At 41.7% G+C, this 27,624-nt stretch overlaps 1 protein-coding gene across 1 annotated transcript; it reads left to right on the forward strand.

Annotated features, from left to right (window-relative positions):
* The first annotated feature begins 243 nt into the window (after window positions 1-243).
* On the forward strand, window positions 244-9,557 carry PRL (prolactin). The gene is made up of 5 exons (XM_053396764.1): window positions 244-311; window positions 2,272-2,453; window positions 4,414-4,521; window positions 7,637-7,816; window positions 9,091-9,557. Exons 1-5 carry the CDS (start codon window positions 272-274, stop codon window positions 9,280-9,282), a joined length of 702 nt encoding a protein of 233 aa, XP_053252739.1. The 5' UTR covers window positions 244-271; the 3' UTR covers window positions 9,283-9,557.
* The last annotated feature ends 18,067 nt before the right edge of the window (window positions 9,558-27,624 follow it).

The following is a 27,624-nucleotide window of genomic DNA, read 5'->3' on the forward strand; positions in this document are numbered from 1 at the left end:
TTAAAGCAGGGCATGTGTCTACTCACTCTTTTAACCAGCTTAATTAACTAGTATCCTTCCTGGAGCCCACAAACTTTTGATGAATATGAATAGGCTTATTGATGTTTGTAATTATGAACTTTGAATCCTGTTGATGAGCAAAGAGACCAGCAAAGGGGGAGTAAATCCTGCTGCATTTATGGATGGGCATCAAAGTGTATATAAAGATGAAACCTAAAGGTGACAGCAACTAGATATTCCATCTTCTGTTTGATAAAGCAAGTCAGCAGAGATGGTTTCTACCATGACCAACAAGAAGTTTTCGCTGAAAGGTACGTGTTTTGCCACTCTTTTGGCCTTTCTCTCATTTAGATTAAGGGGAAACTTTAAACTGAATAAATTTAAAATCACTCATAATAGGCATGCATAAGCACACTGTAAGTCATTTTGCAGCCTCTGTAAGAAGGCAGGGAGGGAACCTTCTTAGAACTTTTGCACAAACTCTTCTAAACGCACTGCACAATGTCACACTGTGCACTAGAGAATATTCTGGTGGATCATGATCGATTTAGACCCTCACACTATACTTGATGCCTTTTCCACAAAGGAGAGCATTGATTCTTCTCAATTCTTATAGCCAAACAACATATTAAACCATAATTTGCTACAATTATGCTCTTCCTTGAAATTTAATGGGACATAATTTAGCATCATGCCTTCACCTTGTTGCAACCCAAGACTTGTTTGGTAACAGAAGCAATCTAACGTAACAAACCGTGCACTTCTATGCATTCCAAAGTTAAGTCCCACTGAGTTTAGTTTAATTTACTCTTGTGTAAGTATGCAAAGGAATGATCTGAGAGTATTAAAACTGCATATGGTGTGGCTTTTCATTCGGCTCAACAATGTCTCTCGCCTTCTTTTTTTTACTCAAAAAAGATTTCTAGTGAACTCAAAAAGTTTGTTCACAACTTGATGGTGTTTTCATTGGTATTGATAAAAGCATAGCACTACTGTTGCTGTTTGGATCATAACTGTGCAGTTGATCATGACCAATCAGTCCCAGTAGAAGTCTTCCAGATTGAGGTCTAAGACTGGCTTCACACAAATAGCCAGAACACATGATGTTGAAAATTGTGTGTGTGTGTGTGTGTGTGTGTGTGTGTGTGTGCTAATATCAGCAGATAAACATAACTGAGGTTCAGAGCAGAGGAAGCAGTTTTATAGCAGGTCAGCCTATCTGTCAACACAGACCAGTATTGTCTTGTTTACTCTGACTAGTTATAGGTTTCTAGAGTCACATTACCTATACAGTGGTACCTTGGGTTGAGTACTTAATTCGTTCCGGAGGTCCGTTCTTAACCTGAAACTGTTTTTAACCTGAAGCACCACTTTAGCTAATGGGGCCTCCTGCCGCCACCCTGCAATTTCTGTTCTCATCCTGAAGCAAAGTTCTTAACCCGAGGTACTATTTCTGGGTTAGCGGAGTCTATAACCTGAAGCGTATGTAACCTGCAGCGTATGTTACCCGAAGTACCACTGTACCTCAACTTTCTACTGGCAATGCCAGGGATTGAACCCTGGGACCTTCTGCATGCAAGGCATGTGCTGTACACCTGAGCTATGGCTTCTCCTAAGAATGGACCCATATCATAGTACATTTATTATAGACTTGTGGCTGAAAGCATAGTTTAGGCAAATATAAAATCAAAACATTTGCGTTTCACCGATCAGTTTCTTTGCTGCACGCTTCTTGCATAGCAAAGGTATGGGGACCATTTTTAAGCAACATACAGATTTATAAGATATTAAAGATTTGGAAGGGGGGAGTGTCTTAAAGTATAAGCAGTGTTTGCACAACTACCTTCCCAAGGCATCCAGGAGCCTTTTGAATGCATTCCAGTGTGCTAAAGTTTTTTTTGTAGTCCCGTTACATATGCAGAAGAATTTAAACGGCACAGCTGCTGAAAATTTGCAGACATAATCCCAGGACAATCAAAATCTTGGGAGTGACCCCACCACCCTCCTTCAAATTTAATTTAAACGCCATATGTTTGTAGGGAAGGAAGCAACCCTTGGGAAAAGCCAGAAAGAAAGGGGCGCAACCTATCTTTCCACACTCTTACATTTATGCAAACACAATTATATATCTATAAAAAGTTGGTTTCGTCACATATGGTGGTTTATTGAAGTTAAGCATTTAAGGAGGAGGCAGAATAATGTGGAAAGTTTCCCATTCACTTTCTGGACTTGATGGGCATCTGATGTTGTTGTTCTTGTTTACCTGAACAGGTGTGTTGCTGGCCATCCTGGCGATTACTAACGTGTACCTGTCAAGGAAGGGTGTAACATCATCACCTATTTGTCCCAATGGGTCTGACACTTGCCAGGTCTCTCTTGGGGATCTTTTTGACCGTGCTGTCAAACTCTCACACTATATCCACTCCCTGTCTTCGGAAATGTTCAATGAATTTGTAAGTACCCAAGCCTTTCTTGCCATATACTTTTCTACAAAGTGAACTCCAACTAAAAGACGACATGAAGAAATGGGGGGGGGGGACTCTCTAGCAAAGGGGAATCAGTGGCTGCCTTTCTGTTTGCTTCTGCCTCCCGTTCAGAATAGGAAATCGCACAGTTATGGTGCTAAGTACTGTTCTGATTATTAGGCGGTGTTTGACTAAGAGATGCTCAGAGAAATCAATGGGCTTTGCATGCTATTTTTAGACAACCTTTCATCTTGTAGGACCCCAGAGTGATGTGCAAGTAACAGTGGCGTAGCGTGGGTTGTCAGCACCCGGGGCAAGGCAAGTAATTTCCGCCCCCAACCCGTGGATTTGCGCCCCCTAACCCGTGGATTTGCGCCCCCTAACCCGTGGATTTGCGCCCCCTAACCCGTGGATTTGCCCTAACCGCAGATGTTGTGCCCGGTGCGGCCGGCCCCCCCTGCACCCCCCACGCTACGCCACTGGCAAGTAAGAATATAAAAGCAAACAATAACATTAAAAACCACAACATCCAGCCATTCAGCAGTAGATACGAAAATGGACATCAAGGCTTATGCCACCCTCAATATACCAGTGAAGAACATCAGTGCCTACAGTCACAGGAAGAGAGTTATAACTACCTTAAGTCCACCAATGCCAATGGGTCTTCTCTGAGAATGACTTGGTTGGGTACCACCCAATATTTGGAAAGGCCAGTTGGACAAATCTACCTTGAATGTAAACTGTGGTACCTTGCTTCTCAAATTTAATCCATTCCGGGAGTCCATTTGACTCCCAAAACCGTTCAAAAACCAAGGCGCAGCTTCCAATTGGCTGAAGAAGCTTCCTGCACCCAGGAAGCAGAAGGTGCATCGGACGTTCGGCTTCCGAAAAATGTTCGCAAACTGGAACACCTACTTCCGGGTTTGTGGCATTCAAGCCAAGGTACGTGCGCACGTGTGTGTGTGTGTGTGTGTGTGTGTGTATGTAAAACATTTCTTCACCACCCTTCATCCAAAGATCACAGGGCAGTTTACAACATAAGACCATACTCATATGGTAGCCAAGTATGATTGAAATAGGAATAAAGATTCACAGGTTCTTTTGTGTATCATCATTGAAGCCGTGTAAACTGTCCCAACTATATTAAGTCTTAATAATCTTTACTTTTTCTAAAGCAGTATTAAGGATTGAGGAGAAAGCTATACACACTTGAAATGAATTTCAGCAAGATAGTGTATTTAAGGCTTCAATTGCAGATGAGGGAATGCAGGAATAAAGATTCAGGATTATACTTCAACATATACCTCAGCAAGCAAAGTTCCTACACACCTTAAGACACCTTAAGTTTAAGAAGTGGGAGTGAGGTAGGTTAGGAGGTCTTCTTCAATAGGTCCAGCGTACCAAAGGAAAGAGATGCTCTTAGGAGGCACAACAGCAGCAACAGATGGGCGTGACTGAATAAAACACTGCCATTTATACACAGAAACCATTTAGAGGAGCAAAACAAAGTAACAAAGGGTTTTCTGAGTGGAATGCTTTGTAGGAGAGAAGCAATTAAAAGACCCAGGCGCTAGAGTTGCTTTGGAGTTTGGCAGAGAGCTATTGAGAGAGAAATGTTCATCCCACACTACTCAGTGGGATCACAGTCTACGGATCACTTTACAAAACAGAGACCCTCTTATTTATAAGCAGATTATGGAGAAACCTGATCCCCAAAAGTGATTCTTTCCACAGTACAGTTTAAAGCAAATTACATTTGACACAGTCTTAGAGGGGCGTGTAATAAGGTTCTGATACGAAATTAAAGTCCTGCATAACTGAAGGATACATTTCACACGAGCAGCAACTGCAAAGAAGAAGTAACTTCTGATTATTATTTCTTCTTACTACTACTTATTCTTCTTTCCTTGTTATCTACTGTACTAAGTCTGATTTTTTGTATCTTCAGGATGAACGCTATGCTCAGGGCCGAGGGTTTATTGCCAAAGCCATTAACAGCTGCCACACTTCGTCCCTAACCACTCCTGAAGACAAGGAGCAAGCTCAGCAGATTCATGTGAGTTCTGCCTATTTGAATGCAAACAGAACAAGGAACAAGCACATGAGTATCTTAGATTAGAAGGTCTCAATGACTCAGTCCAAAGGCGAACAGAAGGAAAGGAGGAACATTAAGTGGCCATAGGAAGCCTTGCAAGGCATTAATCTACAAGGCATTAATCCTTGGCTGGATCCAGGGCCATGATTATTTTAATTTATTCCCCACTGTAATCAGTGGGACAAGTTAGCAATACCTTGGGTGGGCGGAGCCAGAGGCAAAAAGCAGGCTTGATTTTGATTTTATTTTGATTTATTGAATTTCTGTGCCGCTCTTCATTCAAATGAATCCCTAAGCAGTTTACAAACAATAAATAACAATAACATAACAGAGTATCACAAACACAGCATAAATAATACAATTAACAAGCCATCAATGAAATATTTACAATTATTTAACAAAACGGCAACTAAAAAAATAAGCTAAACACCACAATCACAACAAAAGTCATATTATATTAACAAATCAATACAGCATTTAGAATCCACAAAACAACATTAACAAAATAGCAACTAAAACAACCACAAGCTAAGCACTGTTAAATTAGTAGACACACATGCCACACCCCCAACACACTATTCAGTTCATAAAAAAGACACATCATGCCTGTTGTTAAGTCAGCTTTGCCGGATGCTGTGCTGGCTGGGGCCTCAGGTAGTGAGCCATCGTGGAGATGGTGGGCGTACTGCAAGGTGGATGTTAACTCCGGGTAGCCTGCTCTGGCTCTGTTGCCCACGTCGCTCTTGGTAATCGGAAGATCCATTCATAGTCAAGAAAGTATGGGGTGAGCCTGTCCCTCTGGAGTGGCGAGGTGGAGCAACGGATGGGATGCCTACCTCTCTACAGTCAGCTATATTCTAGCCATGCAAACGTCATGTCTCAATCTTCCATCCTGATAGTAAGCAAGAGGCATCATCAGAGTGCAAGGGGACATTCTTGCTAGGCAAAATAACTTGAGGACATGAAAAAGTGATGGTGAGTGTTGTGGCCTGGGGTAGATGTGTGGCCTGTGGAAAGTCCCAAAGCCTGCCCTTCAGGCCTGATATCTATTCTGTTCCAAGGAAAGAGGTGTGACTTTCTGGTAAAGGAAGGCAGGAGTACAACTGACAAAGGCAAAGAGAGAGGAAGAGTGGTGGATACCAACTGTCAAGAGTGTATAGTGTGTCATATAATTTCTCCCAGTATGTTAGCTTCTAAAATTTAATAAGCATCTTATTAAAATAATAATAATTTTTTAAAGTAAGTTTCTAGTCCATACACTTGTCAAGGTAATTAGAATTCGTGGGAAAATTTCTGGATGTATTTGTAAATGTTGAAGTAGAACCAAAGCTGTATCGATTCCCAGGCAATAGTTTTCTTTCTAAGTTCCCTTTATCCACTGAATAATCTGCCTCCTCAGAAACCAAGCCATGAGACACAGCCCTCTCGCTATTTGTATTGGCTTAGAGAGCTGGTGTGTGAGCATTTGAACTTAGCAGTGTTGCAGTTCTCCCGACCTAGGGAGCGCGAAAGGGTTCAGCCGCAGGGTACGTGTATTTTGCCACAGTAAGCAAAGTGAAAAGTGTTGGTGTCGACATTAGAGAGGTCTCAAGGGCAGCAAAATGTCTAGGAGGATCCCAGGAAAGAAAAAGCCCCTTTGATCTTCCGGCTCACCCCAAGCAGTGGCAAAGTTTCAAAAGAAATCTCCCCAGAAGCAAAACACTTCAAAGGGGAATCAGACCCATGCCTGGGCATGTTTGCCATGCTATACGTAGACATAGAAATGCTTTGGATAAGGTATTAAGTGGCCTACCACAGATTTCATCTTCCATTATGTTTTCAAATATTTTCCAGATCCCGTATTTCTAAAACTGTCTCATTAATGCTTAAACTAATCATCAGATTAAAGGGCATTCCATTCAACAAGGCTGAACAGAGCAGTGTCTACCAGCGCTGGAGAGTGCATGGACAGTTTATTGATAATGTGTACTTAGGGGATTCTGTCACCCAGTTAGCCCGGAGATATTATTTCCATTTATTTATTTTAAAAAATATTTCTCTACCACTCTCTCATAGAATATCAGGGAGGTGCACAGTGTGTATATGAAAACATGCAAAAGCCATGAAAAATGGAGTAATTGTTAAAGTAACTGGCTGGTCAAAAGGATTTAAACAGCTGCATAGGCCTGTCAGCATTTTAAAAGTCGCCAGGAAATGTTTGGAAGTCAAAAGCAAGAATGCCTACTGAATCTCTCACAGCACAGGACCAGTGACACTAAATGCCCGACTTCTGAAAATACTTTACAAAGTCTAATTGATTGGTTCTAGTGCTATCTGGAAGAACAGAGAACAGACAACAACAACAACAACAACTGTTGCTGTTTTCTATCCTGCCCTTCCTCTTGAAGGAGCCAAGGATGACAAACACCAAAACGATAAATTTAGTTAAAAATTAAAAAGCATTATTTAAAACAATTTAAAACCACTAAAATATGTAAAACAGTCACATACACTCACAGCTTATAATTTCAGGGTTGCCAGGAGACTTTCCACCATCAAACGCCTATATAAACAGGAACAGACACATCTCACCAGGAAAGGCATTCTACAAATGGGGAACCAACACTGAGAAGGCCCTATCACAGGTCAACATCAACCAAGCAGCAACCTATAGAGTGTAATCACTAATCCAGCCTCCCCTGTTGATCATTGGAGCCAAGGTGGTTGGTATCAAGGGAGATGCTCTTTTATGTACTTGGGTTCCAAGCTGTTCAGGACTTTATAGACTAGTATGAACACCTTGAATTGAGCCCAGTAGCTCACTGGCAGCTAGTGCATGATACAGGGTCCCATTGGACTGCCCCACTTACCATCCTAGCAACTGCATTATGCACTAGCTGTAACTCCAGACAGTCTTCAAGGGCAACCTCAACCAGGGTGCATTACAGTAGTCCTGGCAGGAGTCCAGGACAACTGAGGACAGGCTAGAAGACTGTTAACAAATAAGTTTAAAAAATGACTTGCTAGGATTATCTGTCTCCTGTGTAAATCTTGTGGCATTGTTTAACAAAATATAATTTGGTTTTCTAATGTGCAGCATGAAGACCTGCTAAATTTAGTGCTGGGTGTTCTCCGTTCCTGGAATGACCCTCTGCTACATCTGGTCTCGGAGGTCCAAAGAATCAAAGAGGCTCCTGACACCATTCTATGGAAGGCCATGGAGATTGAAGAGCAAAACAAACGGCTTCTGGATGGGATGGAGAAAATCGTTGGGAGGGTATGTAGAAAGGACCTAGGAATTCTTCCAGCTGCATAGGACAGTATTCTGAAGAATTCTAAATTACTCATTGAGCCTGGACAAGTGCTCCAAACACACACTCTCAGATGGTCAACCTCCATGAACTGGAAAATGACAGAAATGACAACAAGCTACCATAATCCCTAGATTGCATATGTCCAAATGGGGGCAAGTTCTATCATTCTGCCAGTTATCCAGGCTTCTTCTTCTTTTTAATACCCTTCTCTATTTCCTTCCCTTGAACTAATTACACAATATCAGGTGGAGCACTACAGCAATCTTATTCTTTCCTTTAATAATAGTGTGTTCTAAGAAAGGCTATACCCCACTATTCTATAATTAGCATGTCTCTTTGGAACTCTCCCCCCCCCTTTGGGTTTCTAAATCAGTTTTTTTAGGGCCTATTTCTCAATTTGGAAACAGGCAATACAAGTTGATCGTAACTTCTAGATCGGTGGCCCACCAGATGTTGTTGGATCCACCTCCCAGCCAGCACGGCCAATGCTCAAGGGTGGTGGAAGTTGTAGTCCAAAAACATCTGAAGGGCCACAGGTTCCCCACCCCAATTTGGATGGTTCCCTTCACAGGAAACAAGGTAATGTTTTCATCTCTTCCCTACTCCAGATATTGGCTCCAATCCAACACAGTTAAGACTATTCAAGCCTATAGATTTCAGGAAATTAGGAAAGCTGCAACCATTTGAGTGCACAAATGCTGCTAGCTCCCAAAGAAAAGTCGGTGTGCTTTCAAAACAAGGCAGCTATCCTTTGGACAAAGGAATTCTAATTTGAGTGCTATATTTAAAGTTCTGTTCTCATGCCTGAATACTTCCATATCACCCAAGGGAGTCACTGTTTCATCATGAAAGCTAATAGTACGGCATTCTATTTACAGATACATACATATAAATCCTGGGAAAGCACTTTGCACAGCAGAGTTGCAATGTAAATGAGTAATAATCATGGAGATCAATTCAAATGGTTGAAGCATGAGCTGTTTCTTTCTTCTTTTACTGTCTGGAGCAAATATGTAGTTCTCCCTGTCGAGATGGGGTTTCCCCCCGCAATTCCATTTGGCTTTCTTAAAACCTAAGCAAGGATCTTCTCTCATCCCAAACAAATACTGGGCAACTCTTTAAAGTGTTAATGTTATAATTCTCTAAATATTGATCTGATACAGATCAATACTGATCTGATACAGACTTTCTCTCTGGGATGCTTGCTAACGATACTCATTTTTCTCTTCTTCGTTAGGTTCACCCAGGTGACCTGGGTAATGAAGTCTATTCTAGATGGTCGGGGCTGCCATCTCTGCAGCTGGCTGATGAAGATTCTCGCCTCTTTGCCTTCTACAATCTGCTGCACTGCTTGCGCAGGGACTCACACAAAATTGACAGCTATCTGAAACTCTTGAAGTGTCGCCTCATCCATGACAGTCACTGTTGAGCAATTGGAGCTAGCACCTAACGCCTTCAAAAGGACCTGCTCTTAGCCTCATTGCTTTTCACTGCCCATTGCAGGCCTTACGCAAAAATTCATCCTGTGGTACAATATTTATGTCCATGTTATTTTTCCTTTTGTGAGATGCAAACCATTTGTTCATGTCTGAAAACTCTCAGAAAAGCCATTCTTTTCTGTTAAGAGTACATTACTGTCTGCTTTAATCACAGTGATATGCAAACCATGCAATAAAAACATAAAAAAATACTGAAATATAAAAATGTGTTTGAAATTGAACTTGGTTTTGCTTCCTCCTTTGATTACCAACATCTGGGGACTTGTGGCCAGAGACTATGGAGCTTGTGTACAACTGATGCGCCACTCAGCCAAGGAAACTAAGTGCAGATATATTTTTTTCCAGAAGCTGTACTGTCTACCATCAGGAATATCAGAAACGCTTCTTCATAAAGAATCTGGGTGGCCAACAATTAAGGCAAGAATAGACTGCGCTCAGTTAAAGTATATTTTAAAAAATTGCTACAATGCCTACAGAGCGTTTTCCTGCTCTGTGCTATATGGAATTGGATGATAACAAACTCTGGAAAGCAGCTTATCAATATGTCTTGGAGTAGACTATTATTACTATCCAGAACAGAGCTCTGCTCTGACCTTGAATAACTGCCAACAAAAGGATTGGCTCTTGTGGGTAGAATCCAGAAGGGACCTGCAAATAATTAGAAACATCAACTTTTCTCCTTGGTATTAGCTCTTAAGAACAGGGCATTTTAGAGCTAGTTATCTGTCCAACTCTCACCAACTTCCTTAAGAAACACTTTTATTGAGCTGTGTTTCCAAGTGACGACCACTGCAGTCTTGGATAGCCACTACAGTGGTACCTTGGGTTACAGACGTTTCAGGTTACAGACTTCACTAACCCAGAAATAGTACCTCAGGTTAAGAACTTTGCTTCAGGATGAGAACAGAAATCGCGCGGCGGCGGTGTGGCACCAGCAGGAGGCCCCATTAGCTAAAGTGGTACCTCAGGTTAAGAACAGTTTCAGGTTTTCCATTTGTGGTCAGCCTCAGGTGGAAGACATCACTCACCATCTGTTAGCATGCCCTTTACATAGAGACCCAAGCAATCACTTTCTGAAACCTTTGTTCACAAAGGAAAAAGGAATTTGATGAAATCACTATAAACTGTTGTGATGATTCAGTGATTCAGAAGTTTAATTTGAAATCAAGCTGGATTTGAGTTTCCTTGCGTCTCTGGTAACTTCTCACTTACATCATGGATGCTGCTGGCCAAGGAAACTCTCCGGGGATTATACTGAGCTGGTTGGATCCGGCTTCCGGTCTGCATCTCTGGGTTGACCATGGCAGGGGATGATCATAATTTTGACCTTTCACTTTAACTGAGAAATTATCCAGAGTTTATAACTAGCTCTGTGCCAGACTCTGGACTTATTCTGAAAACAAATGGGCTGTCCAGATACCTTTGTGGATTGTGGCTGGATCATTTTGCTCCCCCCAAAGTCCCCAGACAGGGTCTTTGAAAATCTGATTCAAACTAGCCAGGCATATTGCACTTCAGCCTTCACACCGGTGAAGGACTAAGGGGCAGGCAAAACATGTATTGCATGGAGAGACCAGGCTTCCAATTCTACCAACAAGGCTGTCTTGTACCTCGGTCACTCCACCCTACTCTACCACCCAAGGCAGGTGTGTGCCAGTTTTATTGCAGAAATGCATACAAAGCAACCTCAGTCATGTGCTGGAAACAGTTTTACTGGGAGCTGTGCAAACAGCTAAATTTAGTTCCCGTACTAAAGGAGCTTAAAGCAGGCAAGTTTCTAAATTATTCTTAATGAGACCACTGTAATGATCCCATGCCTATACCTAGATTACCTAGCTCTGATAAAGCTAAAATATTTGGACCAAACCTTAAGCTGCATCGTCTCTTAAATTCCAAGAAGGTTGCCCAAACTTTCCATTTCTGCAAGATTTGCACGTCCTTCTGCATTCCACAGCATAAAATAAGACTAATAAATGTTTGCACTGTGCTTGTAACATGGATAGAAGTAGGAAGTCCTGATAATCTTACCAGAGAGGCCCCTTTCTTGGAAATTTCTGACCTGTTTTGTGCAAGCAAAGGAACTTGTCGTGGTTCAGACCAAACGTCTAGATGCTTTATCATCCCAGTCCTGCCCTTGGAATGGTTTTGAAGTGTGTGCATCGTTTCAATGTGGCTTATGCCATTCTACAGTGCAAAGGCTGCTTAATTAATTTGCCTGCCTATGATACTTGCAGCAGGACCAGTGGGTCACAGAGATTCTGGTCCCTTCTGCCAGACTTAGTGCCAACAAAAACCACGCAGGAAATTTTTAAAAGCAGACCCAGTCAGAAGGAGATAGCTTAAACGGGGCTGGTGTTTTTGTTCCTGGTGTATCTAAAGGATGAAACAGAAATAAAAAGCAATGGTTTGTTCTTTGTAATATTGAAATGGAAGACTTTGTCTCGTCGCCTGTCAGAAAAAAACTACTTCTTAAGTATCACACGAGCACAGAAAGTGCATAGTGACTTCTGAGTTCACTGAACAACTTTTTGTGTGTGTGATGGATGATACTAGGGAAATGTTTTAAACTATTCATGTGGAATTATGGGGACTGAGGTTACTGTTCTTTTCATCAGAGAGTCTTCCAGGTCAGTGTATTGAGTACAAGACAGCCCAATGCAGGTTGGGGGGGGAGTTCAAATGTACTTATTGTTAGCAGGTGCTAGACAACAATATGATGTTGCTTTCATCTAAGAAGAGAAAGATGCAAGTTATGTCAACACATAGCTGGGTATGGGCCACATGACAACCAAAACCTTTAACCCGAAATCAGGCACTGGCATAGCCAGAGCAACAATGAGTTCACAGTGAAAGTATGACATAGAATTCTCGCAGTTGGCATTTCCGAGATGTGAAGAACGCTGGTAGGAAAAATGGAGATGGCAAAAGAGAAAATGGCCCTGCAGTCCCACTTTGATGTGTGATGCCTGAACCAGCTCCTGAAACTGTTGTCTGTAAGGACCTCGCTGGGCAGCCTGCATGGAACCACTCTGTACACGTGCTTGTTTCGTTGTTATTCTGTTTTTATTCCAGGAAGCTCAAGAGAATTTTACACGGCAAGCCTAAGAAGTTTGCCTATCTTGACAGTTCGGAGTATGTTCCAGGTTGCTGCTGGATGTGTTCTAGCTGACACGGAAGTTATGCATGTTGTATCTGAGCTCTGATTCCTCATCCACACACGCAGGTCTTCTCACCATGTTGAACACCTGTGCAAACAAGCCAACAGCAACTTGCTCAAGCAGCAGAATGAACCTGGGTTCCTGGGGCTGCCTTTGAAGACAGTATGGAAGCTTAGATAATAGACTCATAGAGTTGGAAGTGTTCTCGAAGCTAACAAACATGAGTCTGACCAAACTGCAGGAGGCAGTAGAAGACAGGAGTGCCTGGCATGCTCTGGTCCACGGGGTCATGAAGAGTTGGACACAACTAAACGACTAAACAACAACAGAGTTGGAAGAGACCCTAAGGACCATCTTGTCCAACCCCCTGCAATGCAGGAATATGCAGTTGTCGCATACAAGGATCAAACCTGCAACTATTAACAGGAGCAGGAAGGCATGAATATATAACACTGGTGTACCGGCTACTAATAAGTTTCTGGCTCAATTAAAAATACTAATTTTGATGTTAAAAATTTTATATGGCTCAGGACTCTGATGCAAAGGACTGTCACTTATATCCATATAAACCTGCATGGGGACTGCAATTGTCACCTGAGCTCCTTCTCAGTATGGAGGAGGATGAGCGGAGCATGTGTCTTTTCTCTTAATAGTCCCTCATCTTGAAACACTCTCTTCAAGAAGCACACCCATTGGCACCCGGTTAAAACTTTCATAATATCCTGGGCATATTGGACAGCTTCAATTATACTGATACAGCAACTCAATCGAGGCTTCAGGCTACAGTTGTTTTTCTACTGACATTGCCTAGTGCTTGAATACATTTAAACTATATTTTATTGTATATTGTAAATTGCTTTAAGGTGCTTTTTTTAAATTTTAGCATAAAATGATATAGTCCAAACAAATGAAATCATTACAAAGACAGCTCCACCACAGTTATGAAGCTACAATCAAAGGCAGTGTTTGTAGTTGTGTGCCTACAGCAGCCATTGTTCACACAGAGTAAAAATTTCACTAAACCTTCCGAATATGCTATGCAAAATAAGGTTAGATGGTACATGCAATTGTAAACCTTCACAAGATGCCTGAGGGAGAAAATTTGAGCAGTCGGCTCCTGCAAGCTACCAACTAAAGACGGAAGAGGAAAATATAGCATTTAAAAGCCTGGTTAAAGATTAACACAAAAAGCTATAAGAAGGTTCTTAGGAAAGAATCAGGACAGCTGCAGCTGTATCTCAGCTACCTGCTGAGGGTTGCTAGGCAACTCAGGCCTACCACTGCCCCAAGGGCCTTTTATTTTACAATTAGGATATCTGAAGGGGCTTTTTTGTTTTTTGTTTAAAAAGGATTTTTGCTCATACTTCTTAGATGTGAATAAACATTTCTGTTTTTAAATCAAGAAAAAATCGGGAGTCAAATAGGGCCCTCTAATATTTGCTGCGTATGTGATTTTCTTATAGAACTGACACACTCTGGAAACAATGTACACTTTTTAAATTGTGACATTTTGACTCTATGGGAGGAATTATTTGCTATTTGTTTTGAACAGAACCTTAGCTCATGTCAGATATGAACCTCCAGACAATCATTAGTTTAAACTGCCTGCTATGTGTTGAAAATTTTCAGTCAATTTAAAACTGATCTGAATTGCAAATGTGACGGTAATAAGCCATTAGGGAGCAAGCTACATATCTCTTTTCTCTCACTTGCAACCATCTTCTTTAAGGGGCCTTTGGTGCATTGAAATATGAAAATGCCAGTTCAACCCTGCACATTGTCAACAAACATATAAATGGGAGGGGGGGTGAGCAAGGCTTAGTGGTGGATAAACACATCCACTTAGACTAGAACAAACTGGAAGATGCAACCACAGCAGAAGCCGTATGTGCTTTCTCTCCCAAAACAATTAGGCATGTTTCTAATAAAAATTAATCTCCATTTCTGGAATCTGACTGTAGCTAAGTTCTCCTCTCTCTTTTTTTGGAGTAAAGGCATAGTTTAGCTGAAGCATTTGGGAGGGAGTGCTCTAGAGTTCCCGTTCGGAAAGCCCCATATTTGAAGGTTTTCATCCTTTTCCTATTCAAATTATTCATATACAGAAGAAATAATTCAATCGTCCATAGCATCACTGAAACAGCTATAGTCCCATCTCACAGAAGTGGAAGTTCCAGAATGTCACTTCTCATAACTTTGAATTTCACGATGTCTACAGCTGCAGCTGTGATATTGCACGTTGACTGATAAAACCAGACATCTGCTGGATTCACTCAGGATAATCATGATGCCACTGGATTTCACCTAAGACCAGGGGCAGTTCTTTTGTCATGTATAATGGAAAGCGGACTGTCAAATATGCACATGTGGGATGTTGCTGCCTAACTCCTGTGATGATGTGTAAATTCTCTGCACATGTGGAGGGGGGTGGGTGACCATGCTTGCAAGCTCATCCCCTCCTCATACCTGCACATTCACTGCATGCCCACCCACCAAATTCAGAAGGCCACCTGAAAGGAGACCCTATTGAGCACCTAGCTGTATATACATAGGCATTCCACCCACTGGGAACCCTGAACATCCTGGTTGCCCAGTCGGGTGGAGAGCTTATACATAAACAGGTTTGCATGCATCAGTTCTTCTTTCCAATGCCCCATTCAACACATTGATATCAAGGTGGTGCAGCTGCCCCTCTCCTTGTCTTTGCTATACATGTACAGTCCTTATATTTTCCGAAATGCTGCAAAAGACTTATTCATCATCTCTGAAGATGTGTGCACCAAAGGACCACAGAGATATGAATACACAAATACATAATAACTAAAACTACATGTCCAGTTCTGTACGGATTGGGGAGTGACATACCTCAATGTAGATTCTGAACTGAGGCTGCTTTTGATCAAATCTCCCATGTAGGCATGGAGTTTATAGAATGACCTTGAGCCACTGAAAATTAGTCAATGTAACTTACTTCACAAGGTTTTTGTGATAATAAAATGGAGTAAACGTAAATATGCTTCCCTAAGCTTTTTGGAGAAAAGATGGGGTACAAATGTGATAGAGCATAGTGTTCAAGAATCCTTGCTTTAGACACTACATTTTTACATCTTAGCTTTCTTCTTGAAAACAGTTGCAAGAGTTTAATGGGTCTCACACTTTAAAAAACAAAACAAAACAAATTTATTGTAAACCAGCATGCAAAATTTCATTCTTGTATCTTGATGCTCAAGGAAGATTACACTATATTTTGCATCTTTTCTGGCTCCTGTGAAAATGGAAGCAAAACACAGGTGTCCTGAACCTGCAAACCAACTTAATTTCTATTATTTCACCTTGGACATTCAGCTTAAATTTGAAACTTAAGTATGGTGTCCTGCACTCATGTGCCATGATTCATTATAACATTTTAATAATTAAGAAAGTTTTGTTACAAATAGAATGCCACACTGTCAAGTTAACCCAATGACATCACTTTGCCTGACCAATAAATCCCCAAATCTGTTCACTGGAACTCAACAGGTTTTGTACTGTTACGCGTTTGCACAGGTTTGATTACTGTGAATTCACCTAGCACCAGTTTGCCTAAAATATGGCCTAATAAGGGACCAGACATGTAAACAAAAGGTTGCTAGTATTCCTAGAAAGCTAGGAATCTGCTCTGAACTGTGCAATATAATACCTATCAAGAGTAAGAGTAATGGGTAAGCAGCTCTACAGAGGGAAGTGGTCATCTCAGGCAGACAATTTTAGGTGCCATGGAGGAAAATTTTTTTGTTACTTTTTCATTTATTGTTGTTGCATTTTTACTCCAAGGGAAAGGTGCTTGTGGGATTTCCTCTGTCAGGGATCACCCTTGGGTACTCCATAGTTTCTTCAGGGGGCCTCAGGCAGCACAATGTCTCAGACTGAGAAACCAGTCATTCAGTTTTCAAATTTGAGTGAAAGTGTCGAAGCTTGGCCACCAGCAGCTCTCAGAAGTGAGCCAGCAGCTAGGAATTGAGTCTGTGACTAAGCCTGAGAATCACACCCAAGGAACACAGAAATAGTCCACAGCTAGGGAGACCTTGTTGTTGCTCCTCAGGCAAAGACCTAACCCAAACTGAAGCCCTTCACAGCCTTTCCTCTCTGTGAAGGCCCAAGAGCCAGCCTGGATGAAAAGGCTAGTTCAGTGTCCAAGAATACTTTGCTGCCAAACTGCAGTAATGATGATCTGTCTCTCTGTCTGTTTCTGTCTGTCTGTGTTTCTGTCTGTCTGTCTGTCTGTCTGTCTGTCTGTCTGTCTGTCTGTCTCTCTCTCTCTCTCTCTCTCTCACACACACACACACACACACACACACACACAACTGAAGTAGCTCCTTATCGAAAGAGTATACTCAGGAAATTTCAAGCTGGGTTTAGCTGAAAGAGGGGTGTAGTTTGAGGGATAAGCTTATCTCTAGGGATAAAATGCAAGGTTAGTGTATTTCCTGTTGAGAGGGTGTTTATTTGCTTTCAAAAAGCTCTGAATGCATATTAGTAAATAAAACAAAATTCACAAAGGATACCATTGACATATTTATTTATTTTGAAAAGTTATACCCCATGTTTCAATCAAATAACTCTTAACGAGCATCACAGTATGCATACACACAGCCCATAGACTCTTAGATCATCTCACCAATGCATATGACCAGAGCACAGGACTGCCTCGGGGATAGAGATCCATTTCCACACAAAGTGCATGCAAAATAATCCTGAGGGAAAATTTATGTATCTGTGATTTCCCTCTAGTGGGGACAAGGCCCCTTCCTGTGAAAGCTCCAGAAACTCAGGATTGGTACAACCATCTTGGTACAACCACCGAGTCTGAACCTTTCTACTTTCCAATCCCCAATCTCCCCCCCCCCCAATATTGCTCTAATCCAGCTCCCATAAAACAGGGAGACTGCCACTTTACATGTAACTTTTCCCCCTTCCTGGCTCTCTCTCTTTCTGTTGGTGACCTTTAGATATGTTGAACTATACAGCTTATCAGCTCCTTTGCCCAATGGCAAGGGATGGTGGTGAAGACCAAAAATGCTTATGAGCATGCAAACACCTGTAACTGAGACTCCACATTCTGGCATTAGGAGGATGGATATGATATCTGACACCTGTCTTTAAAACAGGCTAGCACAACCCACCCAGTCAGGTTGTGCTCACCTTTGTGGGCAACAAGTTGTGATGCCTTGTTTCAGAATTTTGTATACAACAGTTACCGCCCTCTCTGATCCATACAAAGGACCTGGAATTCCCAGATGTGAGCCTCTTTTCTCATTTGTTAGCACATCCCATTTACACTTCCAGAATCGCCTTTCAGGGGGGTGAGCAGATGCAAAGGAGAATGTAGCTCCTGAACTTCTAGTAACTGTGGAGAACAAGGAATTTCAGTAGATGCAGCTTGTTAGAAGGATGATAAAAGAGCAACTAGTGGGAAGTCCCTCTTCTATGCAACTATTAAAGATACAAAAAGCCCAGCCCTCCTTTGCACCTGTTTGCCCTAAATATGACCTGGAAGATGATACCACCAGTGGGAACTGAAGCTCAAGGTACAGGAGGGATGCATCACAGAAGGCTGTAAAGAAGTACTGGGAAAGTTTTATTGTCAAGGAGCTAGATATAGAGTCTTGAGACACTAGGCACAAGTTGGGTGAAGAGAAAGGAATGAACCAGGATGTTGCTGTTTTAAGGGTTAATGCCAGACATATTTTGCTGGCACATGCTCATGCAATCAAACTATTCATTCAGCTGGTGTGTATTCATGATAACAACAAAATACACATGCCTCCTTTTTATTCATACTATGGATTCCATTATTAGAATCAGGCTTTTCATCAGTAACTCCCACTACGTTTCACTGAAGTTCATGATCGCACATATTTACCCCTTTATCAGATTTCTATTAAAAAATAGCTTTACTCATCACAAAAGATCAGAATTAGAAAGGTGGCAAATCTGCTCCTCCAGCTTTATTATTTCCTTAAAGAGAGAAAAGGATGCTGTGAGATTAGCTCGACTGACAACTTGCTGCCTTCCTGCAGTTTTCCTATGTTAGACAAAAAACGCCACCCAGCATTTTCAATTTCTTTAAAAAAATACAAAGTGAAAAATATGACAGTCGGACTAGTTAATTAGCTGACTTGATTATGCAAATCCTTTTTTTAGATGTACAAGCCATATTTTTCTAAAGAGGCAAGTGAAGACAGGAGTTTCAGATGTATCCTTAAACTTCCTCCAATACTGTCAAAATTATAATTGCACTTAGAGGAGATTAGCTGGGCTTGAAATAAAAAAATATAAAGTTTCCCTACCTTTAAAAGACAGCTACTATGGCTGCATACATACTATACATGTAAAAAAAACCACCACCACCCCAAAAAAACCCTTTAAATCACATTGCTTCGCCCAAAGTATTCTGGGAACTGTAGTTTACCCAAACTAGAGAGCTAAAGGTGATGTGAATCACAGCACTGAAAAGAAGAGAAAATAATACCAATGCACAAAGAAAATAGCTGCGTACAAAACTTCACCACAGGCAATGACTCACCTGTATCCATTGGGTTGGTTCTTGAGACTCTTCAAAATTAAAAGACCCCACACTGTCGTCCATCTGCGGTTGTGCAGACACTCCCACTGGGACATTCTGGATATACCGTATTTTTCGCCCCATATGGCGCACCGGCCCATAGGGCGCACCTAGTTTTTTGGGGGGGAGAAAGGAGAAAAAAATATTTTCCCCCAGGTGCGGGGCTGGGGCAGGGGAAGCCCGAGCTTCCCCCCGACCCCAGCCCCCAGAACAGGCAGCTATCCGCAAGCCTAGGGAGCCCAGCAGGAACTCCCACGGGCTCCTCAGGCTTGTGGATAGCTTCCTGAAGCCTGGAGAGCGAGAGGGGTCGGTGCGCACTGACCCCTCTCACTCTCCAAGCTTCAGCGAAAGCCTGCATTCGCCCCATAGGACGCACACACATTTCCCCTTCATTTTTGGAGGGGGGAAAGTGCGTCCTATAGGGCGAAAAATGCGGTACCTCAGGGCTTGTTCCCATAGCACTAAAAATGGTTTGGGCATCATGTGTGGATGCTGCCACTGTCAAGGCCAAATCCCATCATCCCATCAATGTGTGACTGTCATCAGAAAACACTCAGCCCACACTGAGTTCTATAGCCAGCAGCGCATGTTGAGTCGAGTCATGTGACTGCTACCAGTCCTGCACTTTTCGCATATCACGGTCGCTGGAAATAAATGGGCACTTGGAATAGCATGCTAAATTCCAATCTGCATTAATTTCAGCATTGTCAGGCAGTATCAGAAAACATGAACACACACACACGCTCAGTGGTAGCTGTGGACTAGGCAAGGGTGTCTATGTGAACTTTCCCATGATCCCTACAGCACATTCTGAAACACCCCACTACTAGACAAATGAAGTATAGAAACATAGTAATAATAAGGAAAGAGGAAAATGAGGGCTTTTCAGTGGCGAGAAAGGACAGGCTGTGTCCCACTGATTTGAGACAGGGTGCTGCTTTAAACTTTTATAGCATCTGACTCCACTTGGACAGAAGATTAAGTGTTTATTATTCACTGAATTTTATCCCACCCTTCCTCCCCAAGTTGCTCAGAGTAACACACAGGATTAAATTTCACAACATTCATTTCCATTTATCATTAATGCCACCATATCTGAATGCATAAATCTGATTATTAATTATATTTTGGTTTGCTGAATTGATTAATTGGCAGGTGCCAGGTCCTGATCATTTGGAGAGCTCTTAATTTTTTGAGTATATCCAAGTGTGTTTTTGAAATAACCTTCTCAGTCACAATGAAGAATTTGCTGTGTTTCGGGGAAATATGCCAATGCAATTCATCAGCTTTTGACAATGAGATTGCTCTGAAATGCTACTCACTTGTAGCTAAAAATATGGAGGGAAGAGGGAGTCATTCAACCAATCAACAATTAATTTTAAATGTGGGACCAGAATCCAATTCTGCATGGTATATGAACTGCACGCCTTGCACTGCAGAAAGAAATATTGCCCTGAACAACCAGAATTTTGCCTAAAGAGTCGCTGAAGCCACTGAAGGCCATTTTCTCAAAACTAAATGAAATCCCTCCCTTAGGAGCGCCACATTTCTAGGGCTTGGATTTCCCATTCGACTTTATTTCACTTTTCTCCTTTTAAGAGATGCTATAGAAGCTTATACTTATGAAAATACTGTGATTGGCAGGAGTATGTAGACGCATGCTGCAAAGGATAATTTTGTGCTGTGGTGGACATCTCAGAAAACCTCAAAAAACTTAGCATGTTTAAAGTGAGAATCAACTAGTATACACAGCAGCTTCTGACCCAGAAGTGCACCCCTTATCTCAACTAAACACACTGTTATGAGGGAGAAAAGAATATGCAGCCAGTTACCAGAATACATGTTCTTCTTGCTATACATTTATTTCTAAGGTGTGGGACTACTTCAGTTATTTTGCATTTAGTAGCTGTGGAAGCCTAAACCTCACAATCTTCTCAGTTGTGCCTATAATGAAGACTCAGATAGGTTTTCTTTAAAGGCTTAACAGGAAAAGGGTTTGCATCTGGCTAACTGACAAGATTTAATCTTTAGGTGCTAGTAGACTTTTGTCAAGTCTATCTCACTCAGCATACACAATTTCATGTTTACTGTTGTGCAATAAGTAACCTTAAGAGTAGAGGAGCCACTTCCTTTTACAGGAAATCCCTTTCTAGGCAACGCTAGTAAGCAGAACTCCAATTTTTCAACAAGAAAGCTGTGTTGGTATTTAGGAAGAGATTGCCTCATGGCTAGTTAGTGATGGATAGCTCACCTTTAGCTTCCCCACAGCAGGGTGACTGTACTCTCCTCTTTCTACACTTGGCTCCATTAAAGCAGAATTGTATAGGACATTGTCCATTTTAGTGGAGGCACAATATATATATGTGTGTGAAAGAATCTGCAGGAAGCTAAATAAAACCCAACTGTCACTCCCCTTTCCCCACATCAACCATGATCAAGGAGATTTGTGATAATCTTTTTATCCTGATCCAGCCCCCCACCCCAACATGAGTTTACCAGAGGCACCTAAGAGAGAGCGCCAAATGAGGATAGGAAGGTGTGAGTTACAACTCCCATCATCCCTGACCATTAACCATGTTGGCTGGGGCTGATGGGAGTTGGAGTCAATGACGTATGCAGCATGATAGGATCCCAGTCCCTGGATGACACAGTTATCTGTCACGTTTGGCTTTGCAGACTTTCTAACTGATCACCTCCAATATTCCACTGAGGTTGATTATTGAAGAAAGGGATCAAATTTTAAACCTAGGGTATGATCCATCTTAGAGCACACCTGCATATGGGGAAGAATCAGCATAAGGATCAATAGAGCCCTGTTGCTTCCCTTAGTGTGTGAATCCTGCAATGTCTAGGCCATTATCAAGAACAGAGGGCCGCAGTTTCCCAATAATAATAATAATTATTATTATTATTATTATTATTATTATTATTATTATTTATATCCCGCCCTCCCCAGCCGAAGCCGGGCTCAGGGCGGCTAACAACCGGGTGTAATCCATTTGCATTTCAGATTTTACCAAACAAAAACTCCGCCATTTCATGTGTTTAGTTCCATCACTGTCAAATGAAACCTCTGGTAGGAGGGCTTAGATGGGAAAGGAAACACTAAGTATATTGTCTTTATGCAAAGAATAGATGTAAGGACAGATTTCTTTTTAAATAACAAATTTTGGCAATTGTGGTTTTGGCAGTCATAGCTGGTGACTTGACACACACACCTCCCGGCAAAAAAGGCTGAGGGCTTGCCCCAGAGAGGCCTAGGCGCTGCTGTCTCTACACCTATTCCTTAAGTTTTGCCTTGCCCCTCCCCCCTATATATCACACGCTGGAACAAACTGGCTCAAAATAAATCACAAAGCACCTAGAAATTGAAGAATTATTCCAGCTCTACTGAAAAGTATGTGGTAAGTACATTTTATTCCAAACCCAAGACAGAATAAGAATATAAGAATATATTACCAGGGTAATTCGTGGGTCTTCATTTAGATGCTATGCCTATTTATACTGAGGTTCCCTGCACTACTGAAGGCATGGAATCAAAGCATGGTCAGGGTTCTGACCCATATTAGAGTTATTCAGAGGAGGCCCACTGAAATTAATGAACCTGAGTTAGTTGTGCGCATTAACACCAGTAGGTCTACTCTCAGCTGGACTGGCACCGGATGCAAGCTGCAGAAATGTGTACCTGAGCACAATGGCAGTTTTGCTGTAGGTTTAGAAGCAGAAGCAGCTTTGGGATTTGACAAATAGGTGTGTCAGATGTAAATGTGCAGGTATTTGTCTTGAGCAGGAGAGCTGACCCCCGAACAATTAATGTGATGTGTGTGCACGTACATTTATCAAGCCTCCCCAGAGGAACCCATCACTCTTCCTTAATCCTTATTTTAATCTGTAGTGTAACAACAGTGAATTTTCAGACCAACACTTCACCATGCGTATGTTTCTTTAGTCAAAGACAAATGCAAAAACCAACATAGTCATAGCAATAATAGGGTACCCAAGGTAAAAAAATTAAGCAGGAAGCTTTAAGGAGTTAGCTTCTTCAAGTGCAAGAAGAGTTTGATACAAATGGTACGTAAAATTACAGTGGTACCTCGGGTTAAGTACTTAATTCGTTCCGGAGGTCCGTTCTTAACCTGAAAGTGTTCTTAACCTGAAGCACCACTTTAGCTAATGGGGCCTCCCGCTGCTGCCGCGCCGCTGGAGCACAATTTCTGTTCTCATCCTGAAGCGAAGTTCTTAACCCGAGGTACTATTTCTGGGTTAGCGGAGTCTGTAACCTGAAGCGTATGTAACCCGAGGTACCACTTTATATATTTTATTGGACCAGCTACTTGCTCAGAGTTTTACTAGCTTTCTGCTTCTTTTTCTTCATGAAATCCTGGCCGAAAACAGAAGCGAGCAAAATCAGATCTTGCTATAGCCTGGGAGTCAGAAAGATGACAGCAGGCTATAATCTGATTTGGGCATGATGAGTTAAGCTACCCATCTGACTGCTGCCTTCCACCATACAGACTGGTGATTTTGTGATGTACAGTATTGCACCCTTTCTCCATTACTGGCCTATAGTGCCATAGAAAAAAAGTCTAGAGGCCCTATATATAAGACGCAGTGTAGAGGGGTGCACTTTTTAGGTTCTATGTTAGATTGTAGGTTCTTAACTTGGGGGGGAGGCACACTAGGCATAACGCAACCAAGATTAGGAACACTGAACACCTTTAATAGAATATAGTACTTTAGTGATTGTGCTCACTCTAATTGTCTCCCTTATTCCTTAAGAGAGAATCAAAAAGCACAATTGCCCCTTTGCAGGAAAACAGATATGCTTGCTCTATTGCAGCCTAAGTCTACTCAAATAGTTGAATTCATTTCAGATTTCTACAAGCTGAAACTATGCTGTGTAACACAGCATAATGTATTCAAGCAAGGGATTCCAATTTTTCATAACTCTGAAACCAAGCTCTAGGACAGTCCTTTGAATTAGCCTTGGAAACTTTTAAAGACTGACATTCAACTTAATTTGAAACAGTTTTGCCTCAACACATCCTGCATTGTTCCAGACTTTACATAGAAGAGGGAGGAGGGAGTAAAGAGAGATGACGCTGATGGATCTAACAACTCAAGATGGATATAGGCATGATTTCCTAAACATTATAATTGGAAACATTTAAATACAAAACAAGCTCTCTCTCTCTCTCTCTCTCTCTCTCTCTCTCTCTCTCTCTCTCATTGGAACTGGGATAAAAGAAAAGTGGATCTGGGTCTCCCTGACACCACAATCCCGGAGTAGAGCACTTCATATCTAGACCTTTTTGAAAGACATAACAATTCATTTTATAACAATTAAAAAGGAGTACAGTTAAAGAAATGAAGGAAGTGTGGGTCCCTGTCTTCCAAGCTCATCCCTTTCCTCCAATTTGGTAGCAGAAGAATTTGTATGCCAGTTATAAGGCCCACAATATTTCACAGTTGATGTGGCTTTTGGAAGGGGATGAAGAAAATATCCAGGCCAATGTCCCTTCACTGCTTTATCTTCCTTTCCCATAGCGCTCTGCTCTTCGCTCTCCCGTTGCTGGAAAACTACATGCCATAGATACTGGTATGCCACTTATTTTCTCACCTGATTGGCTAAAAAACCAAAAAAACTTTGGGACATAGTTCTAACATATGCTGCCCTAGAAAAGCAACTAAACTCTTGCCTATGCAAGGGCAGCACATGCTGATGAAGGGAGCTGATCTCTGCTGAAGTGGTGTTTGCAAGAACCACCCATCAGCCACCTGGTGGTGCCTGGTGATAATTTTCTAAGTGCAATCAATTGCTGCCCAAGCTGGGATTGCAGCTGGTGCCAGTTAGCTGGTGGGCAGGGCTTGCAAAGTCTTCGTGACATCAGAGGAGGGAGGCCCCGCCTACCTATGTGATCTGCACTTCCTGGATGAATAAGCAGACTAAAACACAGTTATCCTTCAGATTTCAGACTTCTCCAAGTTCTGTGGTGCATTTTTCATCTCAAAGACCATACCAAAATGTGTACAAAGAAACAGAGATTTTAGAATAACATACGTTTAAAAAATGCGGACTTGGTGAGAAGATATTTCAAAAATATGCCCTGAAAGATGAATGTTCATGCAGATCTTATTTTGTAAGAGAAGCAGATCAATACAGAAATGGGATAAAAATGACTTATGAATAAACTCATGTGATACCAACGTATTCAGGAAATAGACTGAGCCATCACTGGTCTCAGCTCAACTATGCATAAAACACTTCATCTGAATATATGCACACAAGCAAGTATTTGAATGGAAGCCCCGCTGACGTGAATTCCCCTTACGTGAGGCCCTCCCTTGCAGTGTCTTATTATAACTGCTATTTTTATCCTTCTATCCTCTTTAGCATTCTTTTTCAAAATGCCACCCCTTCTAGGTCACCTTTAGTGTCAATGGCCCTTTGTCATTCATTTGCGTACTTTCATAGGAGAAAAATGTAGGTGACTGATTTCCATCTCAGGCTTTAATCCTCATCTCTCACTGTCCCCTTTGATTTCTGGCAGGGCTCCTGGCTGCTCCTGCACCATCAGCTTTGCTTGAAAGCATGGTTTTTCTTTAGCAAAGCTGGCTTGGCAGCTCAGTAGCTCTTGAAGGACATTTCTACCTGATAAATAAGGGTGTACTGGATTTTTCCAGACCTTTTCCATTCTACTTATTGGATATTTAATTCCAACTGACCTCACTTTTATTTCCCACACTGTAAGTATACCTGTACACAACCACACACACCCACACACACCCACACACACACACACACACACACACCCATGCTTCCATCTTCTAGCATGAGTAAGCATTAGGCCCTGAGAGAGGGCATTGCTCCTAGTCCCTGCCTCTTCAACACACCCCCATTTAAAATGGATGCATGTTTAGATTTCTGAGCCTTTGGGGTGAGCTCCTGCAAAATAAAAGCAATCAAGAAGAAAATGCACTACTGGTCAAGCAGTTTCCACATGGAGTGTAAGTTCCCCCAGGCTAACCACTGTGGAGAGGCACCGTTAAAACCTTCGGTGATGCTGAAATTCTCAGATAGCAATTCCTGCTCAAATTGTTGCACAAAAAAGCCCTGCTAACCACTCCTGCCTAAACTGTAGCAGCTAACCAGAGTCAAATTTTCTTCTTCTTCACTGGCAGTGCATACTGGTTGTGTGTGGTTTACCATGGCAGCCAGCACACAGCCAGTAACAAGCTGTCATGGTGCTATTCCGCTTGTCCTGCTGACTCCACTAAGCTTCTGAGCAAGATAATACCTATAGGCTTTCATCAACCATCTTGAAAGCATGCTTACTTACTCCACCCAGAAAAGAAAACAATACACCACCTGATGTTAGGCACTCTTAAATTAAACCTTAAATTAAGAACTTCACAACTTCAGTACTTTAGTCACTGTCAGAGTATATTACGTGTCTTTTGATTGCAAAGACCTATATTCAGACTGTGCCTGAAGTAGAAGCTCTACCACTTCATCTTTGTCATTTCTCATCAGTTTGTGAGATAACACCAGCAGCCCAGACACTTCATCTGCTCTGAAAAACACTTCTATAAATCCCAACCACAGGGTTTTGGCAAATTCTGTCCCCTTCCACTCCTCCAACTGCAAATGGGCATTGAGATCAGCAGTCTTTTGGTTTTTTGGGGAGGGGGATTAACATTTCGCAGGAGTTGCCATTCACATTTGTAAAGAAAGCCTTGAAAAGCCAGCTCAACTGTCAGTAATGGAAACATTTGAGCATGGTGACTGTTTGCAAAAGTTAGTTTACTAACAAATACTGGTTTTCAAAGAGCGGCAATTTATTGCACATTTTATTTCCTCTTCTTGTTCTTGAAAAGTAGCCACTTGCATGAGCCCAATGTAAATCATACTGGGCTTCAGACACTGTGGTCCAATTCACAGGGCAAGTGGCAGAGCAGGAAAACATGGGCAAAAGCTTTTGCTGCTAGTTTAAAAGCATTTTAAGCATTTCTAAAAACCCACTAAATATCACCCCATTTTTTTATTATTTATTATTATTATTTTTAATTTTTGCAATGAGATTTCACCACCAGAATTTCCAAGACTGAAATATGAGGGAGTGGGACCATTGCTCAGTAGATGAACATATATACTTTGAAACTCTGGCATCTCCAAGGACCCAACCCAGTCTGCTAGATGGATGTTCCATGCTAGATGGAACAAGAATGGACTGATCTGAATTAAAGCAACTTTCCAAGCTTGGTAAGATTTTGCATTCACCCTGTAGAAAAGATAATTAAAATGTCCACATACCTAAGCTTTAAGTTATTATTCATTCCACTGCAATGTCAACAGATGTCCCTTGTTTTCAGAGAGGTCTTCTATTTTAAAAGCCTATTCCTTGATCAGGAACATTACAGAGGCTTCAAAAGCAATGTACCCTTTACTTTACTTCAACACACTGGAGTTCCACATTTGTCACATTTATGGACTAACTTTCCTTTTCCACAGT

The sequence above is a fragment of the Podarcis raffonei genome, chromosome 7 (assembly GCF_027172205.1).
Source record: "Podarcis raffonei isolate rPodRaf1 chromosome 7, rPodRaf1.pri, whole genome shotgun sequence".
In the NCBI taxonomy this organism is placed as follows: Eukaryota; Metazoa; Chordata; class Lepidosauria; order Squamata; family Lacertidae; genus Podarcis; species Podarcis raffonei.

Coding starts and splice junctions, on each gene's coding strand:
- PRL (XM_053396764.1), top strand. CDS start 272: ATGGTTTCTACCATGACCAACAAGAAGTTTTCGCTGAAAG. Junction 2,454..4,413: donor CGGAAATGTTCAATGAATTT/GTAAGTACCCAA, acceptor TTGTATCTTCAG/GATGAACGCTATGCTCAGGG. Junction 7,817..9,090: donor TGGAGAAAATCGTTGGGAGG/GTATGTAGAAAG, acceptor CTTCTTCGTTAG/GTTCACCCAGGTGACCTGGG.